Source organism: Tachypleus tridentatus, chromosome 1, assembly GCF_004210375.1.
Source record: "Tachypleus tridentatus isolate NWPU-2018 chromosome 1, ASM421037v1, whole genome shotgun sequence".
Taxonomy (NCBI): domain Eukaryota; kingdom Metazoa; phylum Arthropoda; class Merostomata; order Xiphosura; family Limulidae; genus Tachypleus; species Tachypleus tridentatus.
This window is the reverse complement of record NC_134825.1, coordinates 96,238,321-96,261,357: the sequence shown is the minus strand read 5'-3', so window position 1 is coordinate 96,261,357 and position 23,037 is coordinate 96,238,321. Positions and strand designations below refer to the sequence as shown.

General features: G+C 34.4%; 1 protein-coding gene across 2 annotated transcripts in view; it reads right to left on the bottom strand.

Annotated features, from left to right (window-relative positions):
- Positions 1-4,505: 4,505 nt before the first annotated feature.
- mei-218 (meiotic 218) overlaps positions 4,506-23,037 on the bottom strand; it is an 87,481-nt gene continuing 68,949 nt past the window's right edge. For both annotated transcript variants that reach the window (XM_076513149.1, XM_076513158.1), the window contains 4 exons: positions 10,014-10,156; positions 9,573-9,682; positions 7,379-7,452; positions 4,506-6,146 (listed from right to left, as the gene is read on the bottom strand). In XM_076513149.1, the coding sequence (XP_076369264.1) occupies positions 6,060-6,146; positions 7,379-7,452; positions 9,573-9,682; positions 10,014-10,156 (414 nt within the window). In that variant the 3' untranslated portion in view covers positions 4,506-6,059. The remainder of the gene's footprint in view (positions 6,147-7,378; positions 7,453-9,572; positions 9,683-10,013; positions 10,157-23,037) is intronic.

Sequence of the window (23,037 nt, the reverse complement as noted above, 5' to 3'; positions counted from 1 at the left end):
TCCACAAGCACAATGAAAATCGTAAGTTTGTGCAGAAAAGTATGGACATAGTAAACGGTTTTTTGAAAACTATATTATATTACATGTTTGAATCATTTTTCATAGTAATTACCATTATCTTTATTTATTTTCTACCTTTTCATAATAATATAAGATGATTAATTTCAATAAGTTATGAGTCAGTGTGGAGTATAACGCGAGGATCAATTAACGTATTTTATTTCTTCAATTACAGATGGGCTTAACCTGCTGATTGAGAATGGCACGAGCATACTGAACACGTCTTTGCCCCTAACCCCAGTGGCACAGCTCAAGCCACTAGAAACCGAATTTCGATACTCATGGTAGGCACAGAATTAATCGCCCATTGTATAGCTTTATGTTTAATTTCAAACGAACAATTCTTTGGGAGTTTTTTACACATCCTATACTTAATAACACCGTTCTTAATGAGTTTTTGATGAAATTTAATTTCCCTAAGACAAGTAGTTTTAAGAAATAATCACTTTAACTACTAAAATTACTTTCCAATCACTCTGTATATAACTCACAATTTACTAATAGGGCGAGAAAAACTGAAAATCATATACTGTTGTCTTACATGATATACATCTTTGTAGTAGACTGTTATTCCTTCATACTTCAGTATATGAGCATTCTTCAGTTTTCTCTGTTGTGTTTCTTGAGGAGAAAACTTAATTCACTTTGATGACGTGTTTCTTCACATATAGTTCTTGGCAATCTAATTTAACATAACTTAGTGAATTGTATCTTCTCCTATTGTAGTTGTTAAAAATTGAATCTAACCCACCTCAATGAAGTGCTTCTTCTGCTGTTGTAGTTCTTGGTGATCACAACTCATTATAGCTACATGTTTCTTCATAGTCTACTCTAACATACATTAACGAAATGTTTCTTTTGCTGTAACACATTAAGTAATTATTATCTTATTTTTACGTATCTTTATGACTATATTTGTTAAGAAGTGTAGATTATTGTTGGTTGCTTTATAAAGACATTTTTGTGAGTTTTTCTTTTGTGTTTTTAGAGGGTTTTATATTTCTTCTTCATATACTTTGTTTTCAGACTACTCTGTGTTTGGATGCATTGTGGATTTATTTCTATTAAAACGCACCTGGTAAACACCATAACTATAATTCTAACTTAATCTTAGCTAACATGCCTAACCTAGCTCAGTCTAATCTAATCTAATTTAACCAAATTTAGTATAACTTAACCTTACCAACCTTCACATAATGTAAGATGACATTTTATATGTAAGGAAGAGACAGCTCTCCTTCTGAAGCCAATAGGATTGTAAAGAATGGTAACATGATCTGTGTGACGCTCAATGACAAAGAATGTGATAGTTTTTTTTATTTGGATTCTAGAAAAATGGTGACATGTTGCTGTCTAACATTTAACTCAAGGTAGAAGGCAGAGATCTTTGTATTTCTTCTTGGAATTGTACTTCTCCTTTGGGTTTTTTTCAGGATACCTTCCTTTTCTTTTAGGTTTTCCAGGAACTGGATATTTTGTTTTAGGCTTTTCTAGAAAACATATACCTACTTTTGATTTTTACAAGAAAAATATTCATCTTTTGTCTTTTCCTGAAATGTACCTCCTGTTTTTCTTTGATAGATTGTTTAGGCAGAGTATTCATGATGAAACTTCGTAGAATGGACGGCAACTGCCTGCAGTGTAGACACAAGTGTAGAGAGAACGACGTTTCGAAAGCCTTCCTGAATGCTATCTAATTTGACATAATATCAGGGATAGTTATTGTGTAACGTATGGACTGTATAAAGATTTCGCATTTCTGATCATTGCAGATGAGCTGGTCCAGGAAAAACAAATGTAGAATATTAAATTGGGCCTGACTTTTGAAGAGCTTATTTTCTAATAAAGACTCTTCTTGCTTTATTGGATTTTTATCTATAAATATATAGATGTGTATATTATGATCCACGTGTGTCTGTTTTATTTTCAGTAATATTCACGTACATCATTGTATTATAATGGTTCAAAAGAATCATGTAAGTGACCTACTGTGGATCGTCTCTTAACATATACTCATACAGGCTCTATTCATTTGCTTAGTTAAAATCGGCCACGGTGATATGAGGAATTGGGATAATAAATTGTGTTAAAAATGAAAAGATGTTTTGTGTAAGTAAATGTACAATGTCCAGCTGTGGCTCTGCAAACGGTCTATAGGATCGCTGTATTTGTTTTTTAAAGATGTATTTTTTTGCCAAGAACATTTTCTGTTGATGATTTAATACAAAGATAAATTACAGCATACCAAAGTTAACAAGAAACAAAACAAAATGTTTGAAAGAACAAAATAGGAACATAATGAAGTCATGATGATAATATCCGCACAAGTAAATATTAAAAGGATACATTTGCGTTATTACCTAGAATAGTTCTGAAAATTTGAACTAAATTACTTTTAGATATCATGATGAAGCTGCGATTAAATTATTATTTAACTTTACTTTCATTAGATAAGTACCAAGTATATGAATAATCTGTACCAAATAGAAGTAAAAACAGTTTTGTTACTTTTGTTAAATTTCAATTATAGTTCGGGAAAAATATTAAGAAACAAAATTCTATAATTGGTGGTAAAAAGTTTGCCGGATATGGCTCAAGTGTGAGTATGAAGACATAACGCTAGAAATAGAACTAGAAACCTGCCATTTGTGAAACAAACAAATTGTTTAATATGGAATTTCACAAAGGTATAAGCTTTTAATACAACTGCAAGAAAGTTTTAAAACTGTGCGAAATAAAATACACGATTAATTATGAATAAAAGTCGCTTCATTAAGAACATTTATATTTTTGATTATATATTATAAAGAGAAAAGGTATATTGGCTAGCATTAGGCTTGAGTATTTGTTTGTTTGTTTTTGTTCTTTTATATATTGAATATTTAAATCTATTTGAATTAAGTGCAATAATCCGAGGGAATTAAAAGTTCTTAATATTAAACTTTATATTAGCATATTAAGTAAATATTTAAGTCTATTTGAAATAAATGCCAAATAATTTGACGATGTTAAAATCAGATCTTAATGAAAACATTAAGAAAGTAATTTAAAAAGTATTTAAGTATCATTACAAATAATTTGTGTAGTGCCGGTTATTTAGCTTCCAAGGAATTACAAGAAAAAAAAAATTGCACTGCTTGTTTGTGTGTGTGTTATCTATTATATAGAACAATATTTATGAAATCGGAAAAGCTTCACCATCATCTTTTGACAAAAAGCTAAACAAAATGTATTGTGTTTTTGGTTGTTTATCATATTTTTAAATTTTGATAAGAGATACGAAAAAAAATATGTTAGAAACACATTTATTATACTTTGTAAATAAAATATTTGTGTTTTGTCAATGGTCTTTGTTCTAATTACTGAAGAACTATTTTTATTTCTGCACTTTTTAAAAAAAAATAATATTTAAGTAAATTAAATCTTCTCAAAAAATATATACTTATAATAAAGAAAATCCGTGGTGTAAAGCTTATATATTTACAGTGCGCAAAATAAATTCTGACAAATAAAAGTTTATTTGTTTTTTTAAATTACATGCTATATAGTGATGGTAGTAATTGACGTGTAATTTATAATACGGTAAAAAGAGAAATTTGTTCTTTTCTATCGCCAATTTTTCTGCTTATGTTTAGTTCTTTAAATTGTGAAAGCTATAACATACAGGTATGAAAGAAACGAAAACCCATTTTCTGTGCCATTGAAAAAAAAAAAACATTTTTGGAGAATTTCAAAAATTGTTTAATGAAGAAATGTTCAATATCATTACGATTACAGTACTTACTGATTTGTTTCCAATTTCAAAAGCTATAATAAAATACGGAAGTTATTTGGAAGTTACATTCCATGGTTTATTTTAACATTATTTTTTGTGACATTTATTATTCAGAAAACTAGACATAAACAAAGCAACTTCTGTCGTCTGTTATCTTTAGAGTTAACTATTTTATTTATTGGTTGTTTGTTATAATTTTGATGGATGAGAATTCTGTGTTCTTTGTTTGTTTTGGAATTAAGCACAAAGCTACACAGTAGTAGTCCAAGAAAAAAATAAAGCTAAACATTAGCTCCTAGACATTTAAGGTGCGGGGTCAAAAGCAATTGTGGAAAGACCCAAAACATCGTACATTCAGTTAATCAACTGATGAAAACGAATCAAAGACAGTTAATCCCAAAATGGCCTCCTTCGTGTTTTTTTTTATTTCATTTAAAAACTGAGTTGATTAATGTTTATTGGAACCACAAAAACAGATCACTAACAGTTTCAATTGAGAGTGACTCCTTCCTCACCAGGTATTGTGTGATGCTACATATTAGAGGTTGCATTGGAGAGATATGATTTGCTTCCTTGCTAGAAATAATAATCTGAGAAACCACAACTGAGAAAACAAAAAATATTTTATTTATATATTTTTACAAAAAACAACTAGGTAGCACTAATAATACTCCAAGTAACTCCAATAGTTGTAGTATGGAAAAACCCATCAATAAATGCTTTGTCCAGAAAAAGTGATAACATTAATGAATGAGGCACTTATATACAGTGCTACTATATAATACACATTAATATAGGTGGAGTGTCATGAGACAAATATCACAAAAGACAATGAAGTGGGGTATAAATGCTAGTAGCCGTTAAGATATGTTTTGCACAAACCTGTACATATAATCAATAACTATGAGTGTAATTTTTTTCCCTACTTGTAAAGGATATGTTTTTACTGTCATGTACAAATACATTTTTATGTAATCAACTTAAAAAGCTGAATACCTACAAGCAATCAATGACTAAAACGTTTTAACTTAATAATTATGAACAACAAATACAGCTTGTGCTCAAACAAATGTACAGCTATTTTAATTAAATTCATTAACTAAACTTGCTAATTAGAACTTGTTGACTCACTCTAACTAGTTCAGACTCTTTAAAATTTAGAGTTTAAATAACATGCACCAAACAGTTGTAGTTACAAACAGAAAGGTGAAAGTATATATATGTTTATAAAATCTCCTCAACGTAAAAAAAACAAAAAACTACAAGAGAAACTTAATATTTAAGACCAGAAATTTATTATGTTCAGCACAGCATATATATATCATGCAATACTATACTTCACAACCAATATATATGGTAATCTCTCCCTGAAGGAAATAATAGGGTCTAAACTTATTGTGGAAAACATTTTTACCCATATTAATATTTACCCAGTTAATGCAAGTCATATTTTCCGTTTGGTTGAAGATATATATATATATATAAAAAAAGTGAATGTGAGCAAAACATAGCAACTAAATTGTAAAAAAAATATTTATCTCAACTTTATTATAAACATCATTAGTAATATCCACAATGGTATTAACCTTTTACATACATTAATACTACATCACATTTACTAAGCAAACCTTTCAATTAAGGCCACTACGTACTGAACATTCAAGGTTAAAAATAAATACATTAAATGGAACTAATGTTCAATATAATATTTATCTTATTTACTCTTCTGGCTGAAACTCACTAACCCAGAATAATGACTATTTCTGAAAGTTCAGGAAAGGTTTATGATTCTAAGAAAAACATAATAGTGTATATTTATGTTTTTCAATTTACAAATTAGGTAATTTGTAACCAAAAAAAGTACACACACACACACACACACACAAAATAATTTGTATATAAGTAAACAAAACACAAAACAATACATGACTGATAGAACCTATTCATATAGTAGGACTTTTATTACAGGTAGACAAAGATTTCTGGCAATTTGAATTAACCTCCACTCTTTTAACTCCATTAAATATGAAGCTGTTTTGTTTGTTTTTTAAACAGTTACTAACATTTAGTGTCAATCATGTTATATTTAATACTGTATCTTAAAAGATCTGATCCATCTTATAAAGGATATTTCTAAAACATTTGTGTCCCAAACACTTCATTATAAGGTAATGCATAAATCACCTTGGAAAAGACAGTATATGATCTCACAACAAAAGAACGTTCACTCTTCTTTCAACCCTACATCTCCAGCATATGTAGCTATAAACTGTTGAAGTAGTTTATGAAACTGGTGTAATCTCTGGTCATTCTATAGTCAACATAAACAAATCACATCAAATACATGTACAACTAAATGCTCGTATAAATAACTTCACAGTAGTGTAAATTTCATTATAAAAAGTTCATTACCCAGGAGTGATGTTGTTAACAGAATAAACAGAAATAATTGTAATATCTAATTGTAGAAAACTTTCACTAATTACTTAATTTTAATATCAAAGGTTTAACATACATTTCAAACTCATAACTATATAAAACAATAAAATAAATTTCAAAATTATTTTATTATAATAAATATATTAAAATTGGTAAAAGCAAACCTATAATGATTTAACATTAAAAAAATCAGTAAAGTCATCAAACAAACTATTACCAGAAATATAACCTCTTACTAGAAGTGTAGTAAATATGAACTGCTATGGTACTTACAAACTAAAAACCAAAGTATACAAGTAAAGAATGACATTAGCAGCTCTGATAATATGAAATATATGCAGTACAAAGCTACTGCTGAGTGAAGCAGAGCAACAAAAAAATACTCTGGTTGTAAGTTATTACAAGTCTGCTGTTGAGCACAGAAAGTCTCAACAAAGATCATATTTACATAAAGATCCATTTTAAAACAAATTCAGACCTTAGAATGGAAATAATTCTATTAACAAAGATCATATGTCTATAAATGTTCATTACAAAGCTACAGCAGTACTGGAGAAAACAAAATGTCTCTCTGTAACCCAGCTAGTTGATAAAAATACATAACTGAAAAGTTAGGGAACAAGTTTGATCTTATTTTATCTGGTTTCCATGCCTTAAAGCCATAGCTTAACACATGAAAAACATTCCATTTTGTATTATGAGAGATGATAATTGAAACATAAGCCAGATGAATTTCATCTTCAATGGACACATCTGGATTGACTATTTGTAATGCAACCAATATGAGGTATAAATATATCAAAAATGACTATGTTGATTTAATATTTTTATTTCTTTCACTATCATACTTGGCAGTTTAATTGATAAAAGTGTCTTCTTATTATTATGGTTCCTAATAATTAAACATACTCACATAATAGGATTATTTTTACAAATAAAATAACTTTATATAATCAAGTAAATTAAGGATATTCATAGTTATGTCCCTTATAATTAGTATTAATAAATTATCTTTCAGACAATAGTTGCTTAAAATTACTTAATTAAACAAAATAACAAATTAAATATTTATAAGAGTAACTTTATTTAGGTTTATTTACTAACCTCAACACCAAAAAGATAGGAAATATCTTTATTTCTGGCATGTGGCATATTTCTGACATTTAAAGTAGAATAACCTGAAATATAATTTCAATACAAAAAAAAAAATTGAAATTACCCCAATTATACCTATCAGTGAAAGACTTAACACCTGAAGCTCTTAAAACAGTAGACAGAATTGCACCAACTTAAAATACAAAATAACTACAAAATCTACCACTTAAAAATTCTACATGAAAAACATAAACAAGGCTGTTCACACATGTTATGGTATGGATATGGTGATCAGGGAACAAAGTTGATTGCTTGGGTTTTGACTTTTAAGCCCTGTTAGCTTAAACTCAAAATACTGGTGTATGCCTAGACTCACATGATCAAGCATTAGTAAGCACAGATTGCTTCAAGCTTAATCTGCTAAAGTAAATGTAGTAGTTATGTTGATCCCAAGTATGAAATTGTACTTCTAGCAGATGAACTGCATTATGAACTTCTCTGATGAAGGAATGTAAACAATATACTTCAGTGAATGAGTTTTCAAACTGTCCCAAAGAAAAATCATATGCAAGAACCTTATCTAGATTATTATTTTTTACTATGTCCATTGAAAACACCATAAAAAATAAAATAGTCTAAAGAAGAAAAACTATCAGATTTCTATCTCCTCTCCTTATTAAAGATCAAATGTTAAAAGCATAATTCTTAGATCACCTGATGTTTTAAGCATGGAACACGGAGTATGCACAAAAACAGAGAGAGATGACTAAATTTGTATTACAAACTATGGAAAGTTTCAGATAAGAAATAATCAAAATTTAAGTTACCATTATTAGACTTGATGTTTTCTGGAAACTATGGTCCAAAAGTATGGTCATTTAGAGCCTATCAGATAGGCATGACATACCAGTGAAAGAGCTTTAATGTTTAAATAAAACCTCCAAACATCAATTTTGTAAATGTATAAAACAGTCTTTAACAATACAAAGTTAGAAACTTACCTGCTAGGTATATATAATTTCATAAAAAGAAACAAAAAAATAATAAGACATTATTAACTAATAACAATTACAAAAAATACACATGTTGGAAAAATTAGACTTGAAATTACAAAAGAAATATGCTTAACTTCTACAGTCAAACATATTCAATTAACTATTGTATTGCATATTTTAACCTAAGGCAATAATGTAATACTTACTTATCAGATAAAAGCCTATGACTGTAAGATTATGCATTAAAAATAATTTATTTAGTGTCTTATAATTAAGGGATACTTATTTTTGGTTTTAGCTCATAGTTTTCTAGTAAACACCTAAAATGGTTATTCAGGTTACTTTAACATTCCCACTTTTCTAAGTCACTGTGCTTGGGAGAGATAATACTTTCCATATGAACTACAATGCTCTGAATAAAAAGGAACGTTCACCTAAATATTAACTGCTCTTCCAAAGTTTTAACATAAATAGAACTAATGTTTTTGTACCTGTTATTATTCCCATAACAAAAATTAGTATGCAGATAATATATAGTAGGTTAATATTCTCATTACAGTATTAAAAGCTAAAACTTCAAAAAAGGACCAGTTTTATGGTATTTGTAAAAAACAAAAAAACATAAAAAACATCAATTTTGAGATATTTAAATAACCCCCCCTCAAAAAACAAACAAACAGGAGCCTTACTTATGATAATAGTACAACTTGTGATCACATAACAGTTAAAATGGATTATTGTGAAAAAAAATGCTAAAAACAGGTATTCCAATGTTAGATATTTAAGTCAACTTTGGAATAAAACTACTTTTCATTGTTTTTTAAGTTTTCCATTTTTATTAATTAGCAATGTATAAATATATATTTATATATAATGACACCTCATTTATTTCATAGCAATCAATTATAATCTTCACATGCATTACTTTGGTTGTTATTAATTTATAATTTTAATTTTTAATTAGTGGACAAATTTGTACATTTTAATTATAATTACACATTTGTACCCACGCTGAAATACTGATTCTCAGAATTAAAATACTAAATATTTAATAAATAAATTTAAAAGCATATTAAACAAGCATTTGGATTCTCAATAGAGCAGGCTAACAAATCACTGTGTGATCTGTATATATAAAATAAGTTTTAGCAGAGGAGGTTTATTACATGTTATTGTCATAACAGCTAGCTACAATATAAAGTTCTTACCATATCTAGCACTTAAAGTTTCTTCATAAAGTAAAATAGCCATAACAGCATCACTGTCAGTTACTCTTTGTCTCAAGGACAGTTTACTGAAGGCATGGGCTACTGACATACTAAAAAAAATGGAAAAAATGGAAAGTTATATTTGTTTGTTGTTTGATATCCATCACTTTCACAGAGATAACACTGGAAGCTGGACTATGAATTGTTAACAATGAGATGAATAAAATAAGTAAGTTTGATCACTTATCCAAGGAATAGGGTATTCAACACCTCCTCAGAATAGAAAGGGTCAAATAACTGAGGTATGAACTTCTCAATATCTGGCAAGTGTTTATATTTTGATTTACCACAATAAAATTAATACAACCAGAAACACAAACTATATTATTCAATCAATTAACTTTAAAAAAGTAGCAAGAAAACTTTGTGAAACATAATTACAGGGTAGAAACAGCAGCCATAGGGAACTCTGGCCCATGAGCAACTGATGCATGAACTCTTCTACTGGCTATATAATAACCTTGTATCAAGAATTCTGCTTCCTCAGTAAATCTTGTGTCAAGAGAGCTAGCATAAGTCAGAAACTGAAAGCCACAAAAATAAGTAAATTCATGAATCTCTTTCTACAAGTACAAATACAACTGTTACAAACTAAATTTCAAACTGAGATACAATATATAGTATTTGAAACAAAATAACCACTGTGAAAATTAAAATAATACGAACATTAAAGTGAAACTGCAAGAAATAGTTTAGTTGACAATAAATATATGTTTAAGTAAAAATAAACTAGAAACCAAATGCTTTTCAAAAGTTAACATTTTCCTTACCCGAAAACGTATTTCCAATAGATACTCACCTCTCTTCACAAAGTAGCTATTTCTCTCGTACCTGCTGTTGAGATTGAATACACTACTATCCTTCAACTATCTCCCACTTAAGTGACGTTCTGATTTGAATTGTGCTAGTATATCATGAAATCATCATACAGCAATGCCCTCCACCAATATGAGGGTATGCCATCTTTCATGTACAATAGATCCCCATAACCACTTGCACTCAAAATAAACTTCAAATCTTAAATGAAAAAAGAATAATGTGCACTAGTAGTGGGAAGGTATGAACAGAGGGAAGTATCTAAAAGGAAGTATACTCAGGTAGGGAAAATGTTAACTTCCAAAGTATTCCACTTACCTCTTCACACAATGCCTAAAATCCTACACTGATGTGCTGGAAGGGCCAGTATAAAAGAGGAAACCTAAATAAGAAGGGGATAGCCCACATAATGTGACATCCAGTATTGGGATTTAATAAAGGGGTAACACTCATGGAAGACAAAATCCTTCCCATGCAATGTATACTCTTCATCTGGATGTAAGTATGAAAGTAGAAAAGGAAAAAAAATAAGCCAATCTGTTCCAAAGATGGGTGGAAAATATAAACGACTAGTTTAGTTTTTGGACAGAAGTCAAATTGACATGAATTGTATTGCAGCTAGAACTATAACCAGACCATATGGTCAGATAAATGTTCTGTTGTACACTATATCTTACATGCACACAGGAATGAGGATTAAGGTTTCTTCCTGCCTCCCAAGGAAAACACTTTGCCCATGCAGCTGATTAGAACCACTAAGAAATTGGTAATAGGGAGTGACCTGCATTGAGACACCCTGACCTGTTTTCTACAAGAGAAAATGCAGTGGGCTACCACAAAGTCTACACTAAAAAGCTAGAATGTGCAATACAGGAAAATGGGCAGGCCCATATATACTACCATATTGGTCCTGCAGAAAAACTCATCTCAACACAGGGTACACAGAAACTAGAGAAAAGGGATTTAACACTTTCTGTTACGCCTGACTATGCAAGATTAAAAAAATAAGTATACCCTGTGAAGCAATAACAGTCACTGGGTGGTTTCTGAAGTAGAGTTGAGACTATTATTAAGTGGGAAAAGAAATAAATGAGGTATCTTGTTAAAATTGGGGAATGTACTAAAGAACAGAGACTGTAAGGAAAAGTCTAGGTGGTGATAAAACCACTAGGAGATGAAGATGTATCGAATGTTGTCCACCTCACTGGCTGTAAAGTCTCGCCCAATTCTCACCAAAATCAATGACAAAACTTAAAAGAAGTGATATGACATAGTCATCCATTAAACCTCTACGGAAGAGCAAATGACTCAGAAGTACTAAAACTACTAGTAAGTGGACTAAGGATCTTTGAATGAGGCAGGGTCACAGAGAGAAGGAATAAATGGTCAAGGATTCAAATGGGGTCTGGATGAAAGCATAAAGGGCCACAAGAAAGTCCCAATCAGGCAAATGAGCTACAAAAGGAGATAGAAGGAAGGACTGGGAAGAAAAGACAGAACCACAGTAAAAAAGGCAAAATTTGACTTATAAGGCAACACAATATCCCATAGTGTAGGTTAATGATCTCTGATAAAACAGCCTAGTAAGGAATCAAAATAGCAATTAACAAAAGGATAAACCAGAAACACAGAATAGACAAATCTTCAATTAAGGGATAGAGTGAGAGAATGAATCAAGCAGTGCTAAAGAAGGGCAACACAATAAGAGACTCTTCCCATCAGTTATGGAAAGGGCAATTGCATGCAAAAATATGAAGGGACAACACTCCCAGGTGAAAGAGTAATGTAGAACACTGGAGTAAGGGGAACCTCATAAATGAAAGAAGAGGTGCCTTAAGATGCCAGACAGGGGAGAAGAGGAAACCAAGACATAGTTAGCTATTAAGATGATACCAAGAAAGGGTCAGCAAGCAGCATCAAGAAACATCACCAACATAAATAAGAACAGGTAGATAGCAGAAAACATACATAAAAGAAGAAACTAATACAGGTTGAGAGTATGTAACCAAATGTGGGATTAGGAAAAAAACAAACTATACAATCCATTACTTGCAGATAAAATTATGAGTGTGAAGTGAAAAGGGCTCTGAAATGAGTCAAATATAGAGTCAGATGTAGAAAAAACCAAGAAAATAGACCAACCATCCCAGATAAACAGCTTCTCAGAGGAGAAGGGTTGTGGTTGGAGAAGAGGTCTATTGACCAATAGCAAAAAATAGCCAAATGTCCAGAAAAGAACAAACATGGAGGACAAGATTGTGGATGTGGCAAGTGAAAGCCCTCATGACCTAGCTAAAGAGAGAAAGAGCTAAGGCCAAGCCAAAATGTAGCATCCTTTACCAGTATATTATATTTTAGCACACAGACTGAAAGAAATGTGATGATGGGGCTATTAGAATGTGAAGAAAAATGTCTTAGGCTGGAGGAAAAACGACCTATTGATAGGAAGATATCCCTTTATCTGAAACTGAAAACCATCAGAAGTGGTTCAAAAAAGTACACTGATGGGATATTAGTCCCAAGAATTCATAGGGGCAATGAAAATTGTTGTTGTTGTTTGGTATGTTTTGGCACAAAGTAATTAGGCTATCTGCATCAAACAACCAGTAAAAAAATAAAATAATAGTGAAAGTATTATAAAGAGTAAAGAAAAATTAAGTTAAAATAAAAACAGTGCCCCAACATCAGATAATTTTATAGTGAGACGCATCTCCACTCACAAAGATGGAGAAACACTGCCAACAAATATCTTCGTTTTGACATTTACATCACCACGTGTACCTGCCACCATCAAGGCAGGTTATCTTTATTGTAGGGTACGGCCGTACATTCCAAACCCTCTCTGATGTTTCCAGTGTCAGAGGTACTGTCACTCAAAGACTTCATGTTCTGGTTACCTGACATGTGCTTATTGTGGTGGTAAGGACCATGATGCCTATGAGTGTGAAACAGACCCACATTGTGTCAAATGCAATGCCTCTCACCTCTCCTACTTTTGTTCTTGCCCTAAATGATTGGAGAAAAAAAGAGGTGCAGCGTTTGAAAATGATTCATAACATAACTTGTCCTGAGGCTCAAAAATTGCTGTCAACCACTTCATCTCGGACGTATGCTGTTGCAGTTCGTTCTACAACTACAGTGGGAGTGCAGACAGATCTCTCTGTGCCTCCAAGAAAATCATTCTCAAAACAAACAAAAAGCTTTTTGACCACCGTAGTTAAAACAGTTGTTGAATCAATGTCAACACCCATCTCTGTCCCTAACATACATTCCAGCAAACTCTAAGATCCATATTCTTTAGTTCCTGGAACAGGCATTTCTTTGGATACATCTCCGTCTCCCACCCCAAGATGCAAAACAATCATTCATTTGCTTCTTCAGTCACTAGAATCCCCTTCCAACAACAAAGACCTCCCCAATCGACCCAGGGCAGGATCCATGGAGTCCGAAAGACCTCCCCTGAATAAGGACAGTAAGGAAAAAAATTTGGTCAAAAACAGAAGGGTTCTCCAGCCAATTTGCCAACACACCATTAAAAATGGCCATCTGGATACAATGGAACTGTTGATGTTTACGTACTAATCTGGATAACATCAACACACTAATTGCTTCCTACCATCCTATATGTCTTTCCTTACAGGAAACATTTCTGAAACCTGCCGATACGGTCACCTTTCAACAGTTTTCTTTGTACAGAAATGACAGGCTGTGTGATGGACGAGTGCATGGAGAGGTGGCACTGTTGGTTGATCAGCATGTTCCCACTCTGTCTTTGTCATTCAACACACCCCTGGAGGCCTTGGCTATTCATGTTTCCTTGGGTCATACCATCGCTGTTTGTTCTCTGTACCTGTCACCTGGAGAGACATATCATCAATCAGACCTTGATGCTCTTGTTGAACAATTGCCATCTCCCTTTCTAATCCTTCAATGGACATCATCCCTCTTGGGAAGTGCTATTATTGACGGGAGGGGTCGCTCTACAGAGCATATGCTCTCTGATCACAACCTTTCTCTTTTCAATACTGGTTCTTCCACTTATTTTTATGCACCTAGTCAGTCCTTTACTGCTATTGATCTCTTGGTTTGCTCCCCTTCATTATTCTCCCATTTTTCATGGAGGGTTGACAATAATCTACTAGGCAGTGACCATTTTCCTATACTTTTGGGAGAAGCCACCAACCTGCGTGCCCCAGTGGATCCACTTTCACTGCTCTTGCAGAATTGATCCTGCCATTGTCTGTCAGCCATCAATAAACGAGTGTGGCAGCAGTAACTGACTGTATTATACAAGCAGCTGCTCAATGTATTCCTAAAACCTTGACACGTTTTCCACTATATCCTCATCTGTCATGGAATCCTGCCTACCATATGGCATGAAAGGCTCAAAAACTGGCCTGGGAAACTTTCCGTAGATAGCCCACACTTTCAAACTGTATCACCTTCTAGCTGGCCTGTGCACATGCTCGGTGGGTAAAACGTCAAAGCCAGAAGGAATCTTGGATTAAGTTCACAACTAGCATATCTTCTACCACCAGTTCCAAGGTCATATGGGTCAGGGTTCGAAAGGTTGGTGGGCAATATAATTCTGTCCCCCTCTCGATATTGCTCTCTGATGGCCAAGAGGTAGCTGACGTCCGGAGTATCGCCGGGCCTTCAGGTGAAAGCTTTTGCCAACTATCTAGCACTTCTGCTTGTTCCTCCACCTTCTTGGCCATCAAGACTCGGGCAGAGCGTTCACCTCTTTCTTTTGAACTGACTGTCTCTCTCACTAATATCGTCCCTTTACACTGGTGTAACTGAAAATGGACATTCAATGATCTGGCAGTACATCTGTTGGACCAGATGATGTACACTATGACATGCTGCGCCATCTATCTCCTGCTTCTCTTGATATTCTTGTTTTTAACCAGATCTGGCAGGAGAATGTTTTTCCTAATGCCTGGCGCCAGGCTATTATTTTACCTTTCTCTAAGCCTGGGTAAGATTCCAAGATTCTTTCAAACTACCGTCCAATTGCTTTGACGAGCTATCTCTGTAAGACCTTAGAGAGGATGATTAATACTCGTCTTGTTTGGTTTCTCAAATCAGACAACTTCCTCTCGCCCACCCAGTGTGGATTCTGACGACAACACTCCACCATAGACCACCTAATTCGATTTGAAACGTCAATCAGGAAAGCCTTTCTCAAACAACAACATTTTGTATCAATATTCTTTGACATTTAGAAGGCTTATGACACAACATGTAGATATGGCATTTTGTGTGACCTCCACATATATGGGTTACGTGGCCATTTACCCATTTTTATAAAAAAAATTAAATGGACAGGAGATTCCAAGTATGTGTGGGTTCGACACTTTCCCGTTCTTTTCTACAGGATCTTGGAGTCCCTCTTGGTTGTGTTTTGAGTGTCACACTTTTCAGTATAAAGATTAATGCAATCACTGAACAACTCTCTCTCACTGTTGCAAACGGGCTCTATGCCAACGACTTTCACATCTCATGTCACATGAGATATATTGAGCAGCAACTTCAAACTGCCCTCAATCGTGTCCTGAAGTGGACCACAGTGAACGGTTTTAATTTCTCTTTCTCTAAAACCGTTTGCATGCACTTTTGCTGCCAATGGGGTATTCACCCTGAACTCTATACCAGTGAAGTCTTGCTGCCTGTGGTCACTGAGACCAAGTTCTTGGAGCTTATCTTTAACCGTAAGCTGACCTTTATACCACACTCAATGCAGCTACGGGTCAAATGCACAAGAGCACTGAACATCCTCCATGTCCTCTCTACCACGAGTTGGGGAGTGGATTGATGTTCTGTGTTAAAGATATATCGTGCTTTTATTCAATCGAAACTCGACTATGGGTCAATAATATACGGCTCTGCCAGACCCTCGGCCTTAAAGATGCTGGACCCCCTTCATCAACAAGGGCTTCGACTATGCACTGGGACTTTCTGCACCTCCCCAGTTAAAAGCTTATACGTAGAATATCATGAACCTTCTCTGCACCTTCGCTGTTTGCAACTGTCTTTACTATATTCTTTGAAACTTTGTTCCTTACCAAAGCATCCCACCTAAGGATGTATTTTCCTTCCTTGGTGGGCCATACTTTTTCAGAACAAACGATGTGCCATTGCTCTTTTGGCCTTCGTATCCAGGCACAGTTGGATGAATTGGGTCTGTCCTTGGATAACATTGCAGTATCCACTGGTCAACCCTTCCCACCATGGCTTATTACAGTCCCCAATTGTGACCTTTAAGTCATCTGAGAAAAACATCTTTTATTTACTGAACATCTTTTGAACAATCTTTCCATTCCTATTTATATGGATGGTTATCAGGTGACTCTGTGAGCTCTGCCATGGTTTGTTGCAGTTTGGTGGTTGCACGCACAATCCCCTCTACAGCTTCTGTGTTCATTGATGAACTGTACGCCATTTCTCTTGCCTGGATCATATAGAAGCTAAGCAATACTCCAACTGCACAATTTATAATGACTTGCTTAGTTTTCTACTGGCCCTGGAATCGCTTCACGTTGGTTCACACCCTGTTCTCGCCGATATTCAAAACTGACTGGCACATTTTTCTTTAACATCTACTTCTATCTAGTTTTTCTGGATACCAGGCCACAATAGTATTTGCGGGAATGAGCTCGCAGACACGGCAGCTAAATCTATCTGCTCTGGCACCATCACTGCTGTGCCTATTCCATACGTGGACAATGGTCCTGTATTCAAGGCTTGGCCCTGTACCAGCTGGCAGTCGACTTGGAGTGAGCAATGCGAAAACAAGCTTTTCCAAATAAATCCCTATATTGGACTTTGGCTGTCTTGCTTTCATAAGGATCGGAAGGAGGAAGTTGTTCTAACAAGACTATGCATTGGTCACAGTTTTTAACTCATCGTTTTCTTTTATCTGGAGCTGATGCACCAGTGTGTAATCTATGTTACACTCAGATCACAATAAGCCACATTTTACTTTTTTGCTGTCGTTGAGTGTCGTAAAATTTTAAAAATGTTTTGTTCCAAGGTTTGTCAATAACATTAGGCAGTGTTATTGTTGATGATGACACTGTCCACCTTGATAAAGTTTTTAGTTTTTTAATGGCCATTCATCTTTTTAATGTCATTTAAGTATTTTATATTTCTTCATTAAACCTCTTTTATTGTGGTTCCCTTTCAAGAGTCACAATCTCTCTATTTCGATTTGAAATTAGAAAATGGCTGTAACATTAAATAACTCGACACCAGGACTGAAAAGGCCAAATTCAGGTGACTAACGCTGCTGTTTGAACTACTCATTTGAAGTACACGTTAGTCGTCCTTGTTAGTTATTTTTACAATTTTGCTGCATGTCTTTTAACACTTTTATTACTTTACTTTTTGACAATGGCTGTTATGACACATAACCTGGAACCAGGACTAGAAAGGCCAACTTCAGGTGACTGACGGTGGTTCTTGTACTTATCTGTTAGTCTTCCTTGCGGGTTATGATAATTACCATTATGCTACAGAAAGTCCTTTATTACTTCTCTTTCTGTAGTTTCTCTCTTAACATTGTAGACTGGATGTCAATATTGGTTTTCAGCCTATGTTTTTAATTGCTGTTTTACCTTCATTTTCTTTTATGAATTTTACTACATTTACTTTACTTTTACCTTTTTACTGGATGCTTGTAAAGTTATTATTACAATTTTGCTACGTCTTTTAAAACTTTTATTACTTTACCTTTTGACACATAACGCGAATCAGGACTGGAAAGGCCAACTTCAGGTGACTGAAGATGGTTCTTGTACTTACCTGTTAGTATTCCTAGCGGGTTATGATAATTACCATTATACCACAGAAAGTCTTTTACAACTTTTACTCTGGTTTCTCTCTTAACATTGTAGACTAGATGTCAACATTAGTTTTATGCTATTTATGTTTTTCAATGCTGTTTTGTTTTACCTTCACTTTCTTTTATGAATTTTACTACATTTACTTTATTTTTACCTTTTTACCAGACATTTGGCCTAGATGGCCTAGCTGCTTTGTGCCATGAAACACTAAATCAACCAACGAACCAACCAATCAAAAACATGTCTAAAATGGTGTCATTGCCCACAGTTGTAACAGTGTCTCAAGAGTAAAATGTGGGTTATTGTGACATGAATGTCACACAGACTACACATTGATGTATCAGTCTCAGATAATAGAAAAATGATGAGTTAAAAACTGGATAGTAGATGCTAAAGATAAATGGGGCAGTCGGTTTTAAATATCGGCGAGAACAGGGTGAGAAATAATATGAACCAATTCCAAAGCCAGTAAAGAGCTATGCGAGTTGGTATAAATACTGCAATTCAAGTACTGCTTAGTTTCTTTGTGATCTGGGGTAAAAGCAATACTGTTCCAGCAGTAAACTCAGAAATTGTAGATGGTATCCTATATGCAACCACTGAATCACAACTAACCATGTCAGAGCCCACAGAGTCACCTGATTTTGAACCATCTGTATAAATGGAAATGGAAGAATGGTTCAAGAGATGTTTGGGGAATAGAAGATGATACTTCGGGAGTATCTACCTTCTTCAGCTGACTCAAAGAAAGGTCATACTTGAGGATGATAATAAGCCATAGCAGGATGGGCTTACCTGTGGAGAAAGCAATGTCATCCAGGGATAAACTCAATTCAGCCAACTATACCTGGATACAGAGGCCAAAAAGAACAATGGTAGACCCTCTATTCTAAAAAAAACAAGGTCCACTGAGGAAGGAAAACACAACCCCAGCTGGGATGCTGCAGTAAGGATCGAAGTTTTGAAGCATACAATAAAGATGGTTACAAATGGCAGAGGTGTAGAAGAGGTTCATGAGACTCAGTGTACAAGCTCCAGATTGTGTATAGGGACCAATATCTTCAAGGTCAATGTTCTAGTAGAGTCAAAGATCATAGATCCATAGTCCAGTTTTGATGAAATGAGGGTATGATCGATACTGAATACAGAACATCTATCTGCTCCCCATGAGGTGGAAGACAGGGCATGGAGTATGTTCAGTGCTCTTGTACATTTGATGTGTAGCTGCTTGATGTGGGAAATGAAAGTCAGTTTATGGTAAAATATAAGCCCTAAGAACTTTGCCTCAGGGACCACAGGAAGTATAACTTCACCAAGACGGGTTGAATACCCAATTGGTGGTAAAAGTGCATCCAGACAGTTTTAGAGAGAAAAGGAAAAAACTATTTGCTGTGGTCAACTTCAGTAAATGATCAAGGGCAGTCTGTAGCTGCCACTCAATAAATCTCATGCTTGACAACTGACTTGAGATGTGGAAGTCGTCAACATAGAGTCTGTTTGCAATTGCAGAGAGGCATTGTCCAGTAATTGCAATAATCTTTATAATGAAATGTGTGACATTCAGGACATAGACCTGAGGGACTCCAAGTTCCTGTTGGAAAGAACATGAAAGTGTCAAACTCAGACAAACTTGACACCACCAGTCCATTAAAACACTTGTGATAAAAATGGGCAAATGGCCATGCAACCCACATGAGTGGAGGTCTCGCAAAATGCTATACCTTCACGTAATATCACAAGCTTTGCCGAGATGAAAAAAGAAAGATGCTGTCGCTTGAGAAAGGCTTCCCTAATTGACGTTTCAAATCAAATCAGGTGGCCCATCGTAGAGTGCTCTCATAAAAACCCACACTGGGTGGGCAAGAGAATACTTTCTGTATGACATTCTAAACCAAGAGTTGACACTCAATCATCATGACAGTGAAAGTACTGAAGAAAAGAATAAGGAAAGATTATGATAATAATAGGAGAGAGAGACAATGAGAAGAATGAGTGATATAATGGTCAGCTGTGAAATGAATCTAGAGATTAACAGAGAAGTAACACTCAGGACCCTGTTGACTGAGTGCAAATATAGTCACTGGTCAAACAGACAGACTAACTCTCTTGGGAGATAGCAAAAAGAGATAGAGGGGCTGAAGGAGAAACTGTAACAGACAAAGAACATAAGAGTATACATGGGAAATGAATGCAAGATGGGAATTTTAAAAAGTGAGAGAAAATCAATGGCAATCAGCTTTCATTAAAGACTCCAAACTGCATTAAACACCCTACAGACCTTACAGCAAAAGAGTGCAGTGAGATGTAAGCCACATAGGGAGGATTGAGGAAGATGACAGACAGAGAAAAAATTGTCACATCTGAATAGATTAATTGTAAAATTAATTTTTAAAAGCTGACAAGTACAAACCATAGAAGTGAGCAGACACTTTCCTCGTGCTAGCTACTTCTATGATGATCCATGGAATGGATAACTCTTGTGGTCTTGCTGGTCACCTCATCTCAACAGTGAGCATTGACCAAGCCAGGATGGATTAGTTGAGTGACTTTCATTACCTTTCACCCTCTGCTGATTTTGGAAAATAAGCAGACCTTGGGAGGCAATACAAGCAACAAAGCAGAATAACATAAAGGAGAAATGGGTACTGAAAAAGAATATGTACTTATTTTTCTCTGAGATGGTGTGTACATTGAAGAATAGTAATCAGAAAAGTTAAAATCCTGCAGTAGATTAAACAGCCAGATAAAGAAAATGAGTGATGAACATCAGGGAAGTAGTCCACATAATAGTTTGAAGTAGCTCATTCAAGGGTTGGCAAAAATTAAATGCAAAAGAGTGAGTCAAGTGACAAATTTTATATAATAAAAGATGAAAAAGCCTGTGAGTATCGACATCCATGAAAGAATATACCAAACAGAGTAGTTGACAGCAACATTCAGTCAGAGTAAAAAGCATGAAAAATCTTTGGGCAGAAATAAACTATGGCAGGAATCCATAAAAAAAAAGAGAGAGAGAGACATCTATGCCAAATAACACTGAACAGTACGGACTGAACACAGAAACAATCTGAGTCTGAACAAGCACAGAGATAAGAAAGAAAGAAAGGATATTTCTATCATGATTTTGTTCCTAAACAGCTGAAGTCTTAAGAAAGGCTAAAGTAGAAAAGTAAAGAAATAAGAGTGAAAAAGAATGTATGAAGCATCAATGACATAGACATTGAAACAACTGCAACCAAAATCCAGAAGGAAATATGTCTTAAGAGAAAGATTGTATGAAGAACAAGAAGACTGCAGCCCAATGTGGCATGTATGAAAGTATGCAAAACCACATTAAGGTCCTAGGGAATAGAGTGTAAGGGATGGTGAGGAAAGAATCAGAACAAGTTAAAGAGAGCAGAAAAAATAAACAATTGGAAGATACATAAAAGGTGAAAAAAGCCACTCAATTACCAAATGTGTTGGAGACTGATAATTCATGGCCAAACAAAAACATTAAAAAGGCCAGAAGGTGAGCCATTGTAGGATGGCCTGAAGAAAGGAAGTGGTAGACAGTCCAACACTGGAAACCTCAGCACTTCTACTGATAGACAAAAGGTGAAGAATGTCAGGAATGGGACAAGAATAAAGCTACATAATTACAAGAGCCAGTTTGAAGAGTAATGGACCAGACAAATCCCATATTTAAAGATGAAGGAAAGACATTCCATGAAAAAGAGGTATGAGAGTGAGTAAGAAAGAGAATAAACTGCATAAAGGAAGAATAGACCTGCATACGAATGAATGAAGAAAAGGAAACCAAGGTTGTGCAGACCAAAATAATACCACCAGCATGAATCAACAAGATGTGTCATGTACCAAAATTAAGACCAAGGGAGGTTGCACAGAAAAATACAGACATACATAAATCCAGTTCTAGCTGGAAACATCAAATTTTAAAACCAAAGAATGAGGAAGTAGTTACCAAATGAGTGGAAGTTTAAGAGAAGTGACAAAGGCATTGATAATGGGTGTGCCCAACTGAAAGCAAACGTAATGAAAAATGTGAGAATGGAGTTACCACACTATGGATAGTACAGAGTATGGCCAAGTCAAGTGATCTGTCTCCAGATTCAGATACCTTAACACAACAAGTTTAAGGTGTACTAGACTGGAATGAAGTCAAATGTACAGAAGCAATGTGCCCTAGAACAGGTACCTTGCTTCTTGATGGTTAATGTAAGAAATAACCATGCAATTGCTAAAGAGAACTGTGAACAACTAATTCGTGAGAAGGTGTAAGAAAAGAGAACATGCACAATAAAATGCAAGTTTGAGAATGTTAATTGAATGCTTTTCTGAAGCCCACATGCTGAATGTCATGTTATACTGCACAACAAAGTTTTTGCTTTTTGAACATTGTTGGATATTCCTTATAGATTTTTGGCTGCTGATCACAAAAATCATATCCAAATTTGCCCATCACATACCATTTCATCAAAATCTTGGTCTCACCAGGACATTGCTACAATAGAAAAACAATATCAGGGCAACTGAAATCTATCAATGCTTGCTGACTACTGTTGAACACTGCAACATGATGCACCGGACATTGAATACAAAAGAAAATCAGGGGCAAAACACTTTTAATTATGTTGAACTTAATAGCATATTAGAAACATAAACACAATTAAATACATTATTGCTGGTAAACAGTTAACTGTCTATTTCTCAGAGTTCCTACGTGATGAAGCAAAACCAAA